Source organism: Phaethon lepturus, unplaced genomic scaffold (genome assembly GCF_000687285.1).
Source record: "Phaethon lepturus isolate BGI_N335 unplaced genomic scaffold, ASM68728v1 scaffold49517, whole genome shotgun sequence".
Classification (NCBI taxonomy): Eukaryota; Metazoa; Chordata; class Aves; order Phaethontiformes; family Phaethontidae; genus Phaethon; species Phaethon lepturus.
Window position 1 is genome coordinate 6,698 of NW_010553529.1, and position 17,836 is coordinate 24,533.

Here is a 17,836-nt window from a genome sequence, read left to right on the forward strand (position 1 = left end):
GAAGGCTATTCACCACACTGCCCCACTACAGCGCCATTTTCTCAGGTAGCAGAAAGCTGCAATGCCTGCCAAACCGCCAACATCACTTCTTCATCCATCCACCAACTCTTTTGTCCTCCATGTTTCCAGAACAAACATCTGTGGCAGGCTAGAAGCCGCTGCTCTGCAACCAGCATGAAATATTCAGTGTTGACACTGCACACAAGCCTTGCTGAAGGCTGACCCTGCTGCTGCCAGCAGTTGAACTTGAAGTCAAACACAAGCTCCAAAAGGTCTCTGAACATTAGATCTGAGAACAGTAAGTGTTTGGAGCTAGCAGCACTTCCAATTACCATCTCCTGTAAGGGGATGAATGGCCCAAAAGATCCAGCCAACAGCTCATCAATATGCAAGAGACCCACTGATGAAAAATCTTGAGAATTTTAAAGAACTGTATTAATGCGAGTCCCCCTTCCACTCAACACAATGAATCCGGGAAATAACCAAGGCTTTCTGATTACCTCCTGTCTTGCTCTAGTCACTTGGCCACACAAAGCTTACAAACCACCACCACCACCAGCCACGCCACATCTCCGCGTCTCTGTCACCTTGACTGGGCTTTGCTGTTTCTCTACAAGCTTAGGTCTAAACAAACTAGATATGAGCAGAAAAGCAGGCACAGCAAGCATTTTACCCTAATCCCTCCCTCAAACAGGCAAGATTAAGAGGCTTCAACAAGCCACATTAACTTATAATAAAGCAGGGAACTGACCTGATGGAGCACTGGTTAGTCGACATACCCAGGCACAGGAGGAAGCCATGAGCTGCCTGGTGACTCCAACTGCTACATGCCCGTACAGCTGCAGGAAGCCACTCGAAAAGGAGAGAAATAATCCCCCAAGAGGACTGCGCTGGAGGGCCACATTTGCTGGAAACCTTTGCCAATACAGAAGCAAAGTGGCAGCCTGCAGCTGCATGTGCAGGTTAATGCATCAGGTGATGCTTTTGCCCAGCAAACACTTTCCCCTCAGGGTCCACACTAGGGTTTATATATGGTGGTCTAGCACGTAACCTTGCGGGTTTAGGTCTAGAGTAGGCTCAAAGCTCAGTAAACATGAATCTATCAGCAGCAGAATTAGCAGAGAAGCTGACCTTATCCTGTCACTAGTCCCACTGTACCCCCAGCGGCTCTCCACCTGCTGGAAACGGCTGATGCTGCACTCCTTCCCTCGCAGGCAGCAGCGCGGTCTGTCGATGAACTCCACCCGTGGCTTCGGGTTCACGGTGAAGTGGAGGAACAGGCTCACCACTTCCCGGTCTGTGAGGATTCCCGACTGGGCAGGCCCTGCAGAGGAGCACAAAAGCAGCGACGCGGTCAGCTTGCAGAAACCAGAAGGGATCCTTTTGGGATTTACATGGGGAGGCAAACTCGACTTGCAGCTAAGAGCGGGCCAAACCCACATCACACACGGGATCTCGCTGGCGTGTCAGGAAGTTAAACCCCAGACAGAAACGTGCTGCCTGCCTTTTACTTGCGCACCAGTCGTGGGCTGCAGAGTCTCCGTACGGAGCATGTACATGAAATGGCGATTAAGCATGCAGCTCTGCAGAGCCGAAATCCATTTGGCTAACAGAACCGGTTTAAAAACCTAACCCATGCAGCTAATCCTTCCCCTACTCCCTCAGGAGATGATAATACTGGTAAGAGACAGGGATTTTCACACATCTACACGAGTATTTTATAACATTACTGTTAAGACATCGTGAAAGCCCATGAGGGGTAGTGGGAGGGCATGTCACCTTCCTAATGGAAGTTGACGGTATCAACTTAGGAAGTACAGGAGTATTTTTCAGTCAAGACAAAGGTGGTTCAGCTCATGCCCTGCTTTGATTCCCCCCTTCCCTTGTGCATTTAATCCCTGCTTTGGGTTTGTTTGGTTTTTTTAATACCTTTATTATAGAACCTAGGGAAAAATGCTAGCGATTTTACCAAGAGTTGAAATACGTTCTCATTTTTCTCCAATAACTAGCTGTTTTTTTCCAAAGCAATGCTAAACCCAAGCTTTGGAAACTACTTTAAATACTTTCAAAAGTGGAACCGGGTAACAATTAGTCTTTTAGTGTAAGAGTCAAAAGCTGCTCTGCACCTCAATTTGCAAGAGGCTTTTAAGAGAAACAAGACTACTACATACTGGAGAAACAATAGCATTTTCACATGGGAAGCAAAATGCCTAGCTACTTGTTGGTCCAAAACAACTTGTAGCTGGTTAAACTCAGCACGAAGTTATGCAGACATAATGTGGTCCAAGGCTGCAATAGGTAGAGATGAAAGAATTTAAGGAAGTTGACTGTTAACAGATAAATGAGCTTATGGATACTTTTCTCAGCAAAAATTAGCCGTCATTGATCATGTCTAAACTTATCCTGTGTTGCTGAAATTCAATTCTCAAATGTTTCAAATTACTTGCTCTAAGGGAAGGGAGTGACACATTTGCCAGTTAAAGCATCTTCATGCAAAACTCCATGTTCAATACCAGATTATACAATAAACTGGTGAAACCACTGCCTGTAAAAATCTTTTTTTTTCCTTTTTCCTTTTTTTTTTCTTTTTCCTTTTTTTTTTTCTTTTTTTTTTTAAACTTTTGGGAGAGGGGGGCAGGAGGAAGTGGTTTCCCTCTCTTACCTCTGCTGTGACCACCACAGAAATCAGAGTCACTCAGAAACAGGACAAAGCTGAAGCAGTTCCAGGGTAGTCCCTTGTTTAAGGAACAGCTGACCAGCGCAGCCTCTCAGGTTTGGGGTTTCTTTTGTTCATCTTTGTCTACAAGCAAGACGACTAACCAAAGATCCAAGTCAAACAGGCAGCTCTGACAGACAGTATGGGGAGGGGGCACAGACATGCCCCGCTCAAAGGCCTCAACCCAAATATACCAAAATTAACACCTTCCTCCCAGTGAGATAGAATGATACAAGATCTGAAGGAAGGGTTGAAAGCAACAGGATCTACAGAAAAATGCAAACTTTGGTATGCACGAACAACTCCGACAGCTGTAACGCTATCCAGGAGGAGGATGCTCTCTCCCATCAACCAGATTGTTAGCCTGTTGCCTGCTGCAAGCTGCTGTTTGGCACGATGCACACCAAGGTGTTTTCACCCGGCACCAACACAAAGGAAGGTTACCCAGTTCGGATGAACGGATCCCTGCCTCCCTGACCAAGCTGTTTCTGAAGAGATTCACATCCCTAAGACCACATCACAGCTGTGACAGGCAAAGTAGAAAGTGGGTACTGAGTTTTAAGCACAGATTTACTTCTCACTAACATCCCTCTTCATCTTGAAAGACGCGCGTTAGCTGTCGATACGCTGACGCCATCTCTGCCTTGAGAAGTGATTTGCAAAGAAAATGGTGTCAGTGACCCTTTTTGCTTCTTTGTACACAGAACTGCAGCCTCAAACAAGCTGCAGTTTTGGAAACGGCTCCACGGTGTCTTTTAGCGTGAGAGCTGTTTAAACCAATTGCCAGTTTTCAATCCCTGAAGAATCACCAGAGTATGAAGTCAAAGACAACAGGCAACAAAAACAAAAGAATCTTTTGTCAAAACTGTTACATGATTTAGACATCTTTGTAGATCAAGATTATAACGTATTTAAGACACAGACTAAACAATGCCAATCCTTCATCTCAAAAGAACATTTTGAAACTTTTTTCTGTTATGGGGCTCTGCTCTGAGTGGCATCAGCAAGACATGGCCAACACCATCGCTGGATTACAGGCGGCAGCAAATAGAAGGTGGGGAGAAACATCCTCATTTCTCTTTTGGAGCAGGCTACAATCAACACCAATTATTTGCACTCCATTAGCTTTGTGTAGTTTAAATTCTTGGAATGGTTAGAAAGGAAAGCATGTGAACCCGTTTGGATCTTTGCTCTCAACTGAACAAGAAAGTAATCATCTAAAGACACTAGAGTACAAACAGGCAGCTGTGATCCGGCTTGCTCCTACCTGATGGAGCACTGTAGTCTTTAAAACAAGAGCGAACGATCACAGGTGAAAATTACACAGTAGATTTTGTAGATCAGTGGGAATAGGGGATAATCTCAAATATAAATTACTACAGCATACACAAAGAACATCCATTCTCATGTACTTGATGCTCTGTAGTTCAGAGAAAGCAAAGACCAGGGTTGCCAGAAACGCCTTTGTTCAGTTACCTGCTGCAAACTCCTCAATAGTCATCAATGGGAAGCGGATAAGAGAAAGCGCTTTGCCCAGTACTTTCCGCTTGTTCTCTGGAATCACCTGAAGTTGCTGCCGTTGACACTCAGCCTCTGACCAGCGAACCACTGCATTAAACAAACGAACCTCCCGGATCCCCAGGGTATCCCTCTCCAGCACCGCAACCAGGGTGTCTGCAAGGCAGGACAGATAGTGACAACTTTAGGCACTAACCCAAATCATCCAATTTTACCTAGCCAGAAGTACCCTATGTACAGCCAAGGTAAGTAGAAGAGAAGCAATTGAAAAAACAGCATCCCCCAAAAGTGCTGCCTGCAGCCTCTAAGGAAGATACATCTGCATATTCCATAAGCAGGCAACTCACTGGAGCAGCAAACAGTGCCCATTTAATTGGTATGTTAATGGAAGTGCAGTAGAACAAATTGCAACTTACTTGACATCAAATTTGGATGAAGCAAGCAGCATGAAAGCCAGAAGGTTACCCGTGCCTTACCTCCATAGTCCATTTCATTAGAAGAAGGTTAAAGTCTGAATTTTAATGTTTATTAACTGTGCCTAGCAAGTTTAGAAACTGCATACGATAATTAAAATAGACAGTTCTTGCTTCCAAAAGCACAACACCTTTTTAAACTCCAAAACCTGACAAAGACTCAGGGAACAAGGCCAACTCCACAAAAGAAGGCAAGTTACACCCACCCAAAACCTGCCAACATCAACAGAGGAAATGGGCTTTGTATCATGCCAGAAAAATCAAGTTGCACCAAAGTAAGCAGATTCCAGGACATTTCTGCAAGCAAGCATGCTCTTTTCCAAATGCCTTGTCTCTAGCCACGTAGTGCCAGAGACTGTTCGTTCAACAGATTGCTCCAGAACACCAAAGCCACAAAAGAGAAGTGCCAAGTATGAACCTGTAATAACTTTAGAGGCTAGCTTGTTATAAAAGCATGTAGAGTGAGGAGGGGAAAAAGCTTACCCAGATCAATGTCTGTAAACCCCTCTGCATTGATGGCATCTGATGTGTTCTTGTCTATGTTCTCTAGGCAAAGGCTGGCCAGCTGAGGCTCATCAAAAAGTCTTGCCTAATAATGAAGAAGCAATCGTTAACACAAAAGGTATTTTAAAGTTTACACTACGTAAGGACTCCTCTCCCAGAGCCCATCTTCATTAGCAATACTATGCCTGACGGCATCATGAATTCACCGGGCTGCAGCAGTCTTTCACAAGCAGTTAAGCATGACAAGGCAAACACTAGAAAATTCTGCATTTGGCATCAGTTCCGTTTTAGCTGTGCATGTCTTCAGGCACGTCTTTGTTTTACCATCGCATCAGTTAACGCGGCTACAGCGCCACACTGACCATATCAGCTGAGCATGGGTAATTTTTACTACATCATTTTTATATTTAGAAGAAAGCTTTGCCCAATGACTTCAGGCCTGCTCGCTCTAGGAATATGCCGAGACAGCTTATTCTGTGAGAACACAGTCACACCAATCTCACGTATGAGCAAAAACACCTTAGCAGGCACACTGCTTGCATCCCAGGGTGATGTGCAAAACCCTGTGGGGTACACAGCCTGCTTAGTGCATTTGCATGTTTTGCACAGAAACAGCTACTCTAATCTAGTTACCGTAAAGAATTCCCCCCAAAATCGGTTATTATTCCAAACAAAGCCTGCACACAGCTTGGAGAGTTGCTCAGCATCTCTCTGCCCAACGTAAGTGCAGTCTTGTAAAAGAATTTCACTACCACTTCATGTCCCCCTGGACCACCAAGACACGTTACCAACCCTGTGCCTAGCATAAGCAGAAATGAGGTAGGAATCCACAAGAGCCACTAAGATGACCTTTTATTTCCAATGCTTTGGTTTTGCTATTTAGGAGGCAACTGCCCTAACATTACACCTAACATTAGAGCAAGAGTACACTGGGACTTTAACTTGCTGCCACAGGCAAGGTTTTAAAATTGTGTTTTGGACTGGGAATTCAGTCACTCACCGAGGCCAGCACTGTCGAGCATCTTCTGCCTCACCCTTGCTCATGGGCTGCAGAGCTCAGCAAGGCCAACCTTCAATCAAGTGCAGAGAGATGAAACAACTCTCCATTTTTCTCAGGGACCAGGGAAGCTTCAGCAGTCATCGCCTCCTCCTGGGGCTGGAGGATCGCCAGTGCCTTGCACTCTTGGTATCCAAGAGCTGTGACTGACTCAGACTTTACTACTGTAGTGGCTCTCTTTTGCCACGTGAAGGACTTACGTTACACTCACAGAGTTCTCCCCCACGGCAGCTTTAGGCAAGCTATTATTTCCTTGTTGATCAAAGTGACATTTGCATGTGTATCTGGCATGAAAGAGGATCACGGTTCATTGTGAGGCACAATCAATTAGGAGAGCTATTTGCCACTGATATTTCTGCCAGAGATCTGCAGTTGCTTGAAACGCCATCAATGACATAGTTGCTAGACCAGCAGGATTCAGTAACGATACATGCAAAGGTTTGAGGCTCTACAATCTTAGCTCCACAATCTTAAGCCCGTTGGGAAATGTTTTGTACAAGATGCATCTCAGGTCTGTAACTGACTGTATAAATTGTAAGTTTGTTGCAGTAAAAGCAGAACACAGAGGCTGATTTTTACACTGAAGGACCAGAACTGAAAGCATTGAGAACAGATCCATAAGCGAGGTGCCTCATGCAGCCAGTCATCGAGACACAGATACGTTTCTTGAAGAACACCAGCCTCAAACATTTCAGAGAACTGATATACTGCAATAGTGAAACATAAACTAGATAGGAATCACCACTGATAATTAATCATAATGGATAAGCCACAAACAAAAGGAACCAGGAAAGCCTGTGTCCATCTGGCATTTCAGCTGCCCCAGCGCAGCTGACAGAGTGCCAGGCAGTATCTTTTTTTTGATATCTGCAAAACTAGAACACCTTCCTCTTTTGCTAAAGAAGGACCTTTGTGACTTCTAAGGAAGTCACCATGAAGCTAAATGTTACCTTGCCAAAGCTGCGAAGTCAGGTTGCAGAGACTTAGCATGCTGCAAAAATCCCTGCATAAAGAACACCACCAAAAAGTTGACAACCCTAATCCTCATGAGGTGACGGCTAGCGTAAGACGCCTCTTCAAAACTGCAGCCTACAGGAAAGATCTCTTCTCAGCTCTTGGATAACAGCTCCTGATCTTTCAGACTGCAGGCTGCTGAAAACAATTCTCCTACCACACATCAGATGGGAGCACAGATTCGGCTACCATCACCCAACCAAGAATCTTTAAGTCCTGAAAAGTCAGATCTTCTCCAGACTAAGCAGAAGTTGTAAACACTGTCTTCCAGTTTGCTGCTTAGAAGAGTAAACTGGAAGATGGAGGAGTCCAGCCCTCACCGATCGGATCAGAGGGGCACAAGGATGTGCAACTGGCTTCACAAAGAGTCAAGAAAGACAGCTGCAGCGAAACTCCAGGCTTGCACGCCTTCAGTGCAGCGGGAGGGTGTGCTGGAACAGGCCGAGGAAGAGATCACCTTGTTCCTCTCCTAGGAAAATAATCTGAAGCACTCATGAAAAAGTTGCATTTTCTTTCACCCCCATTTCAGGTAAACTATTGCAAAAAAGCCCTTCAAAGAATGTCTGACCAGCTAGATGTAGCAAGCTTTGCACAAAGAAAGCTTATTACTCCAGTCCTGAATCCGAACAAGCAAAAATCCTCTCATTTCACTTTTCTTCTTGGCAGATGAAATTTTTCCACCCTGTTAATTTCTTCCCCAGCTCAAACTCTAGAAGGAATTGCCTGCCACACTGAAACAGAAGGCAGATCTGAAATGGTAACAACATTTGCTGTATTTTATTGTTCTTTGTAAGAACCTGCTCATCAGCACTAGAATCCTGTAAAGAAGAATTAAAAAATGACAGAGAACGGATCCATTTTGGATGATCAACTCCGTAACACTCAGAAAACTTCTGTTTTCCTAGTGATGGACCTTGCTCAAGGGACTTGATGCAAACGATTTCAAACTCACCTGTGTTAACAGCATGAATGCATTGTCTGCTCGGAGGTTTTTTTTAAGAAACTCCACACAATGAGCTTCAAGGGCTGGAACTGCATATTTTTTAGCTGTGTAAAGCGTGGTCATAACAGTCTCGGGTCCAATCTGAACTTCGTCTGAATAAAGAAATCTGAAAACATGCAAACAAACATTGCTCTGGTGAAGCCAGTAAGATAACAGGGTAAGAACCCTTGCAATTCGTAACAACCATGTTTGTGCTTCTGCCCGTCATCCTGGCCCCATTTCTGGTACTTGAGAGATGGAAGGGTTTTCACATCCTTTCCACTGACTCTGGTTTACCAAAAATAAGCTTTTTTTTAAAAAAAAAAACAAAAACCAAAAAACACACACACAACAAAAAACACCACACTCTCTACAGTATAACTTTTAATTAACATAGCTGGGATATCTGCCGAAGCACCTTGGACTGCCTAGCGTCCCACCACCAGCGAGCTGGTTAGCCTGCCAGTTATGCTAGCCAAGTGTACTTCTCAAAATTAATGGTTTTGGCTGTTCAGTTAAGATAAACAAGGACAAAAACTCAATCCCGCCTGCCTACTTCAGAAGAGAAGCTCCATTTTACATACTAATTCAAAAGTGATCAGAAGCACTCAAACATGTGCATCCACTGAGGTCTTTTATCCACACCCCACTCTTTATACACAGAACTGATTCGTTTCATTATACAGATGTTAAAGCACAGCACAAAATAGAACTTCAGCATAAAGCAAGAGTTAATTGCAATGAAAAATAAGGACTGACTGCCATGCTGCTAGCAAAGCATCAGCCTTCGCTGTTAGGCCAAAACAAGGAAGTACATTCATACCACATGGGAAAACAAAGGTCTTCATAGGAAGCCCGACCGAGCCTCCTCGTACCCCAGCACGCCGATTAGAGCCAACAGGAACCGACAGGCTGAGTTCAGTAAAACCAGTTACACACTTGATGTTAGTCTTAATCCCATGCAGAGTTTTTGTTTACTGTTTTTCCTTTAACCAGTTGAGCATTCGCTAATCAGCATTGAATGGCACAGAGCACAGAGGTATAGTATTAAGTGTGTTAACTGTGCTTGGCACTCCTATGCACGGGGTATTTTGGAAACTCCAGCAATTTCTTCTCCTGCATTTCTCCGAAGGCGGCACAGCATGTCGCGTGGCCTCTGTTCCTGGAAGCTTCATGCAGCAGCAGGGCTCTTCTAGGAGCAGCGTCCCTGTCTGGAGGGACTTGCTGCAGAGCAGTGGAGCTCCTGGTCCTCTGAGAGGGCCAGGATGCAGCCCAGGGAAGCATAAACAGGGGGATACAGAGGAAGGGAAGTGCTCTCATTGCTGCTGAAAGCAGGCTTTTGTGCTGCTCTAGAGCATCTGTTAATAACAGTATCAAGCCACAGGCCCGTGAATGTATTTTGCACACATCCCTTCACCAGTGCTATTTTCACTAAGTAATCCTTTTTATTATAAGCTTAAAAGAACACAGCTGCTCTAAAAACAACTAGTTCTATTTACTGCAGTGACTGTGTTAGTATTTATTTTTACAATCTTCCAAACAGTGTACACCAAGAGGAGGATCAAACTGTGAAAGAGTGCAGTATCAATTTAAAAGAAGATTTAGATTATAACGCCAGACAATCAAAAATGTTCATGGGTTACCATGAGAACAATAACAAAAAAGGATCTCTTACACAATTGCCACAGACCTACTAAAGGTCGTTAGCCCACAAACACAATCACAATCTAGTGTCCAGGCGGGACCTTCTGCTGAACATTCAGGATGGGCACTTTGTCCCTTGATAAGCTCCTGATCCTACAACATTAGGTCATGGCTTGGACCAAGTCCAGAGACACATGTAAGGATCAGCTGCCATTTCAGATCAGTGTTTGGAGGGACTGGTTTTACTCTAGGAAGGTTCATACCATGTACTTGATAAGCTTCCTACTGGAACGCAGCACCTAAACTTTGGCACATTTAAGCTCTGAGCATTTTAAAACCGACAGTTTGATTCTAGATTTAAGCATGTAAGATATCACTGGACCATATGCACAGCATAACCATATAGGCATAACCATATGCATAGGGTAACTGCAAGCTTTAGAGGCACTGTGATAACCCACACACAATTTCTCCTACACAAAATATAAACATTTCTCTTGAAATCCACCTAAACTCATCACCTTAGTCTTTTCAGATGATGGTTCTCTTCCAAGATTGTTTATATAAATGCTGAAATCTCAGCACGGGCAGGGAAAACAACATGACTTTGCCTCTAATTTACTTGGTATTTTAGCCTCACTAAAATTTTAAACATACATACTAATCTCGCTCTCCAGAGTGATCTACCTGGCTGATGGAGAGTCATACGCCAGTCTGAGGTATTCCCCACGTGCTGGTGTCTGGTTTAAAATGAGCCAAAGAGGAGGGGGCTAGGGGTTCCCTATTATTTATGGCCTTTCATTCTAGCGAAGATCAAATTTAAAACCTTCTAGGACAGCACAGTCATGACCAAAGCCCTTTTTGAAGGTAAAGCAAAAAGTGTGCCAAAGCTATATACAGCCATTGTTCCCAGTAGGAAGCAAGCAGGGAACATGTCAAGAGCACAGGACTGGAAACTCCTGGAAGTAGGTTACAGAAATCCTATAGAAACGAGACAATGACTTTTCAGCATACATTCAGGATTGCTGCTGGATGTTGCATGGTTCTAGCCGAGTTTAAAGAAATCGGTGAATAGGGTGTTATGGCCCCTTCCTCCTCCTCCCCCCAGCATGCAGACTTACAAGGCATGCTGTAAGTGTAAATTCAAAACCAGCTCTCCAAACGAGGAATAAAACAGGCAGAAGGGGAGATACCACACCGAATGGCTGATGCTGATTTCACACCCTTGCTTACCTGTTGTAACCTGCTCATTTGCCCATAACCTAAATGAGCTCCAACTATTTGTAACTTAACAGAGCTTTAAGATTACTTTTCCCCACTTCTCTCAAACAGCATTTGGATCAAATCAAACCAATTCATGAAAGAGAATTTACGAGAATGTCTGAAAAGGTGAGTATCAACTTAATTACAAAGGCCAGCATGTGCACTTACTCCAGTTGCTAACCAGAACACCTCCCTACTTCTGCATTTGCACAGTGTAACTACATATAACTATATATTTACAAAATTATAAACTATCCAGTTTAGTTTTGCCCATACTGCAGATCAGCAACAGGAGGGCACATTCATTTACCTACTGCTAAACCAAAACGTGGAGTGACTCAGATACTTTTGCGCAGTAGCTACACTACACTTTTACCCAGGAAAAGAGATTTCACACTAGCATTTAAACACCCTCGAACAGATCAACAGAGGCATTTTATTTAGAAACTTCACAATTTCCACTCTACAGAATGGTTCACTGCTATCATTAAAAATATCCTTCTCTACAATAAATCTGTTCATTTCAGTTACACTGTGCATTAGAAGAAGCTTACTTCAGCAGAGCTAGGAAGGCAGCAGGCTCCACGTCAGGCAGCTCAATCTCTGTAGAAGTTGTGGCCATTCCACCATTAAACATCGCATCGAAGACCGCACTGCCCACAGCCAGCACAAACCTAACGTTAAAAAACAAACAAGCAAAAAAACCCTTATGTTAAGTCATATTCACTTTTTAAAAAAAAAAATTCCAGGCTAGTTCTTCACCCCCTAAGAAAGCAAATCCTTCCTAGTATTAAGGCAAAAGTGTTTTGCAACAGAAGGGAGTGTCAGGCTGTCTGTTCGTTTACTGCAAATACACCAAAGTCGCAAGCAACTTCATTTTGAGCCCTGTCCCAGTATACAACATCACAATGACTCCCCAAAGACAAGATTTTGTGCATCACGGAACAGAATACACGGGGCTGCTTTGCGAAGTCCTCGCAGGAGCCTACGGACCATTCATGAGGTTGAAAAGCTAAGAAACAACAAAGTTAAGGAATTCAACATTTTCCAATAAACAGAGCCCAAGTCTTGGTGCAATTCCCCACAGTCACGTACCAAAAAGACTTATGGAAAACGTGACACTACACACTACCCATCCTCCTCCCTTCTCCCCAGATGCCAGGAAGACATCCTTGGCGACAGCAGAGCAAGCTCTCAAAACATGCAAATTGCACCAGCAGCATCACCGAGAGCTGCGGACACCAGCACCTCCTGCAGCACCCAGCACAGGACCTGCCTTGCCCGGGCACCCTGCTGTCTCCTTCCATGCAAAACTGCTCTGGCCTTAGCCTAGAAGGCAAAGAAAACCTCACTCGAAGCAAACTAGCACCGTTGGGTACAACAAACCCTTTTCCCACTGCTGGGAGTTTATGTGGTAATTAACGGCGAGAGGCATGTTATCGGCCCTAAAGAAATGGGAAGCAAGAATTCCCACAAACCAGGTTTGAGACTGAAAATAATATTCCAGCACTCCCATGCAAACAAGATGATTTCCCTCACTGATAAACACCAACTCCTATTTTAGGAGGAGGCACAGCCGTGGGCTGCTGAGCAGCCTACGTATATTTAAGCTGCTGTACCTGCCTTATGACTTAGAAAAGCCATTTTGAGAACTTTCACTGGCTGAAAACACAGCGGTGAGTTTTTCCCGGTAAAGCAATCTTGTTCCCAACGTCTGCAATCGAGCAGCTCCCTGAAGTTAAATACAGCACAGGCCACGAAGGTCACAGCTCAGCTGTGTGGGGAAATAGAGGAGACCAGGCTGCAGAAGCGATTACTGCAACCACTTCTCCAACTGACTATAGAGAGGAAGAAGGTGGAAAATTCAGGGGGCTCTTGCTGCAGCAGAATTTGACACACGCTTCGACAGAGAAGCATCACGAACTGCGGGCAGAAAATCATACTTGGACAGAAGGCACGAGACAGAAACCTCCAGTGCTTGGACCCCAAGGAAAGTCCATCACTAAAGGGGAATTTCAGTTAGATTTTACTGCAATAGGAAATGACACAGAAGCCTTTTTCTTTTCCTTTAAAAAAAAAAATCTTTTATTTTCTCACTTTGCACTCCCCTCCCATCCAGTGGAGGCCTTCCACAGACACAATAGAGCAAAGCGCCGTGGATGTGCCAGGCTTGTTTGCCACAACAGACTGTTTGGCTGACAAGCTGGGTTGTATTGTTTCTGATCGGCTCAGAGAGCTAAGAACAAACCACAGTGGTTACAAAAAAAAGTACACACATGCATATTTCTATCAAACAATTCTGAAGAATAATGTCAAGAACAAATAAAAAACTTGTTCACAATACTAAGATTACCAGATAAAACAAAAATCCTTGTTCCTACAAAAGCAGCGATGGTGGCAAGACTATCGCAGGCATTATTTGCTACTAAAAATTAATATATATTAATAGCATTCTAAAATTTTCATTCTCACAGCCAGCCCAGTATACATTCTCAATGAGCAGACAGCTTCCAGAAGTTATTTGAAAAGGGCATTCATCTAAAAAAGCTCTCAATTTCATTTCAGAGACAAGTCAGTCTGAATCCCAACAGTGATCCCAGTAGGTGCCAGAGAGACACACAGGACTCCAAATTTTAAACTCCCTTAAAACATTAAGGGAACACAATTAACGTAAGCAAATCTCTCTCTCTTCATGGCATCTTCTTATTCTTGCTAAATTGAAGACTTAAAGCTATTCTAAAGCTACTCCAGGAAAAGCAGGGATGCATACCATTTCTCCTACACAGTCCAACAGTTATCTCCAACTGTGCAGGTCCACAGGAGACACGGGGTTTGTTTCAGATGGGAGAAACACAACTGCTAAGCCAAACTGGCAGAGTAACAGGGCTTACTTTCATTTTCCCCTCCTGTTTTCCGAGCACTGTAGCAACCAGCGCACAGCAAGCCGTTCTCCTAACCCCAGAGCGCACTGCCCAGTGCAAACGTGCAACTCCCAAAAGGGAAAGGCAGGTACCCTAAGCCCAGCGTAGTAACTCACCTTTGTCAGAGGAAGAATTCAAACAGAGGGTTATTTTTAAACAGCAGCATGGAGGCAAAACGAAGTTGACTACTGAAAGAGCGCAGAGAAACGATCAGAAGCCGAGCAAAAGAACTAAGAAAGCAACACTTGATTTCTCCTCATTCTCTCTGCACATGTAAGAATCAAAGTAAACTGACTTTCGGCAATATGAGTCACAGGAACTTCAGTGAGGTTAACGATTTGATTTGTCTTCACGAGGATCCAAAGTTGACTCTGAAGGCTTCTGAAGGCCTGCAAGAAAATGTCTTTTATTCCGCTGCTTGTAACTTCCTACCCACCAATTTTCACGGCTTCTTTCTTCACTTTGGCATCTCCACCTGTCACCTAGTTTGATAGTTTGATACCCAACAGTCCTGCTCCCCTTCTAGGCACTATGGTAATACCAATAATAAAATAAACAATTCAAGAACCACGACTATCCCACCGCTGCATACCACCTCCCTCCTCCATCCGCTCCACTGCAGAGAAATCTTAAAAGTGTCTCTTCCAGAAGAGCTGGCACAGGAACAGAGCAACAGATGATGTGCTGGAGCTTGGTGAAGCCATAGGTGACAAGAAGCTAATGAATGATGATCGTTTGCTGGCTGCATCCTTCCAGCACAAGGACTAGAGACACCAGGTGAAACGAGCAGGAAGCAGGTTCAGAAACCCCCCAGGAGAAGCCCTTCACACACAACCCCAGGAGCTGAGCAGTGGGACACCTCGGCACACAACACTGCAGGTACTGCAAGTTAATGCGCATCCGAGAAAAGACAAGATGAGCTCAGAAGAGACACACCTGGGAACAGCAGCCAAAAACCTACTCAGACTGTCCCCAAGCTGCAGATCGCCCGAGCTGGAGCATACACAGGGGTGCATCACCAGACACTCGCCCTGTTCCCTTTTGGGCCATGTTTTCTGGCCAATTAACAAGCTTAATTATCACACCTGTGCAGCTCCTGGATGATGAGGTTTAGATGTTTCTAATCTCACTGATAATGTGCCCGATGAAGCAGACCTGGAAAAAGACAAAAAAACACATTCCCTCTTTACTGCTAGGCCTAATCAATGCCTTGACCTTGGCCACATTAGCATGGTGAAGCTTTGAGCAGCCTGCTTTGTCCAGCCTCGACATAAAAAAAACCCTTTAAGGCCATTCCATCTTCTTCATGGCTGATTCAGTAGCAAGAGGGAACAAGCTCAAGGCTTAGAGATCAAGCTTGCTCCAGGGTAGGCAAGCAACTCCCTCAGGGTCTGCAGCCTCCTGAAGGTGGAAAACATCTGATCTTCTCAGGGCTGCAGATGCTTCACAGGACAGATGAACCTTCAGTCAAACCCAGCACAACCACTTATGCCATTTATCTACAAACAGGGTTTTCCCACACAAAATGAATGTTTCCTATGCAAGATATCTATTTTCTGCTTCTACAGCTCTATACAAACTGCTGAACTGGCCAGACTCTCGGAGAAACGCACCTGAATCTACAGCTATGTCACCCTCAGAAACCTCCTCCCTGCACCACCACACAGGGATGACATAGAATCACAGAATCATTAAGGTTGGAAAAGACCTTTAAGATCATCAAGTACAACCGTCAACCCAACACCACCATGGCCACTAAACCAAGTTCCCAAGTGCCACGTCTACGTGTTTTTTGAACGCCTCCAGTGATGGCGACTCCATCACCTCCCTGGGCAGCCTGTTCCAACATCTGACATCACCTGCAGTCACTCAGCATATTTGCCATTTAACTACCTCAACTGACAAATATGCCACCTCTGCTCTGCTCCTTCCTGGAAGGGCCTGACCAGGGAGCAGCTCCACTATCACCTCCAGCTTCTGCAGGATGGCGACTCTCAGATTATTTCTGCTAACCGGTTTGCTGTCAAAGCCAGCAATTTCTAACTCACTGTCCAGCCACATCAAAGACAGTACGTAAAATCTTGCAGACCACTCCTCAAGCTACCACTAGCTGCCATCTAAGAATCCTATTTAGGATACGCTCCTACTGCAGCCACGCTTTATATCTGGCCTGGTGTGAAAACTAACACAGTGACACCAGACTGTAGAAATACTTACCCGTTAACTGTGCACTATTTCAGACACCTAGCATCAGAAGTACAAACATCTGCCCTTGGTCGCTGAAGCAACACATTACCTCTCCAATTAAATTCACGGTTGCTTTGCGACTCAATTCCAACACAAAATATCCTCTGCTGTCAGGCTGCTGTGGGAGAACTGAGCACAGAAGGGGTCTGGGTAGTTTTATTTTAAGGGCTCCATTTCTGAAATAACCACGGTACTTCATGAATCATCAGGATATCCCAACTGTAACATCATACAGGCAAGCTTTACTAAAATCTATATAACCTGTAAGTGGGATGTCACAGCATGACACACTCTATTCTATCTTTAACACCCAGAGCACCAGATGGATTTCAGAGCAATTAAGCAGCATTTCACTTTGGGGCTGTATTTTTTTTTAAAGCTTCATTTATTTTCCATTTATTTCTGGGCTGAACATCACCCCTCCCCACCTAGCAAGCCTAGTTCTCAGGACAAGGAGCACACTTACTTAAATACTAATTAAACTGCAAATTACAAAAGAGCAGAAATGACACCCTAAATGCTCAAACCAGCCTAGAACAAGTGTGTTTTGTTTGGAAAGCGAGAGAAAAAGGGAAATCTGAAGAAGAAACTTCCAGGAGTGCAAGCACTTAAAAGAAAAACGATAGTTTGAAATAGTTTAGAGCAAGGCTCCCTTTGCCACGTACTGCTTATAAGTACACCAAGAAGCCTTACCCCACCCCCAATTACATCAGGTCCCATCTTCAAGCAAAAGGCTCTTGCGTTTGTGGTCGCTACAGCCGAGCAGCCCAGGTGGCACTGGCCGGAGCCGTGGGTTCCGAGTGGCACACATCAATTCACTGGAGCTGCCCCAAGAAGCACCTGAACGTCAGTCAGCCACATGGTTTTCGCGTTATCCAGGTGAAGGCGATTCCCAGCTTCTCAGCGAGGGAGCAGCTCAGGGCTGCAAAGTCGGCAGCTTGGCCTTAAACGTTAACCTCAACTGGTTATCTCATGCCCAGATGTCTTCTCAATGCAGCTCTTCCAGAATTGTGGGGTTTGTTTTATAGTAGTGGACAACCCCCCCCGAATATAGCGCTTCGGCAAAGATTCAATAAAGGTTATTTTAAAAAGAAAATGGTGTGGCAGAAATTTGGGTTCTCAAATCATCACTCTTCCCGTTCCATCCCCAATGCCCACCGATCGCTATTTCTGTCCGCAGATCAGGCAGTCTTGGAGACTATTCCGGCTCTCCCCCACCACCCCCAAAAACAAGGATTGCTTATGAGGGAGACCCAAGCGCTTGGGGTTCTCCCCGCTGCACTTGCCCCTGTTGCACCTGCCCTCCGGGGAAAGCGCCCGAACGCGGGACCCCGCACCTGGGCTGGCAGCCGAAGGAGGAACACCACGCTGATCCGAGGGCTGGCAGAGATTTGAGGTGACTGGCCACGCCGAGGGGCAGAGTCGCCTCCCAGCACGTCAAAGGTCGGACGGGGGGCCCAGCTCCGCACTCCGCTCCTGCCTGCTCCCTCCGTCCCG

General features: G+C 44.9%; 1 protein-coding gene across 1 annotated transcript in view; it reads right to left on the bottom strand.

Moving 5' to 3' along the window:
• The window catches only part of BTBD2 (BTB (POZ) domain containing 2), a 14,451-nt gene extending 2,610 nt beyond the window's left edge, over window positions 1-11,841 (bottom strand). Inside the window, exons 1-5 of the mRNA XM_010291562.1 lie at window positions 11,726-11,841; window positions 8,235-8,391; window positions 5,191-5,296; window positions 4,193-4,390; window positions 1,132-1,324 (exon numbers count right to left, since the gene is read on the bottom strand). Of these exons, the coding sequence (XP_010289864.1) occupies window positions 1,132-1,324; window positions 4,193-4,390; window positions 5,191-5,296; window positions 8,235-8,391; window positions 11,726-11,808 (737 nt within the window). The 5' untranslated portion in view covers window positions 11,809-11,841. The remainder of the gene's footprint in view (window positions 1-1,131; window positions 1,325-4,192; window positions 4,391-5,190; window positions 5,297-8,234; window positions 8,392-11,725) is intronic.
• Between the last annotated feature and the right edge of the window lie 5,995 nt (window positions 11,842-17,836).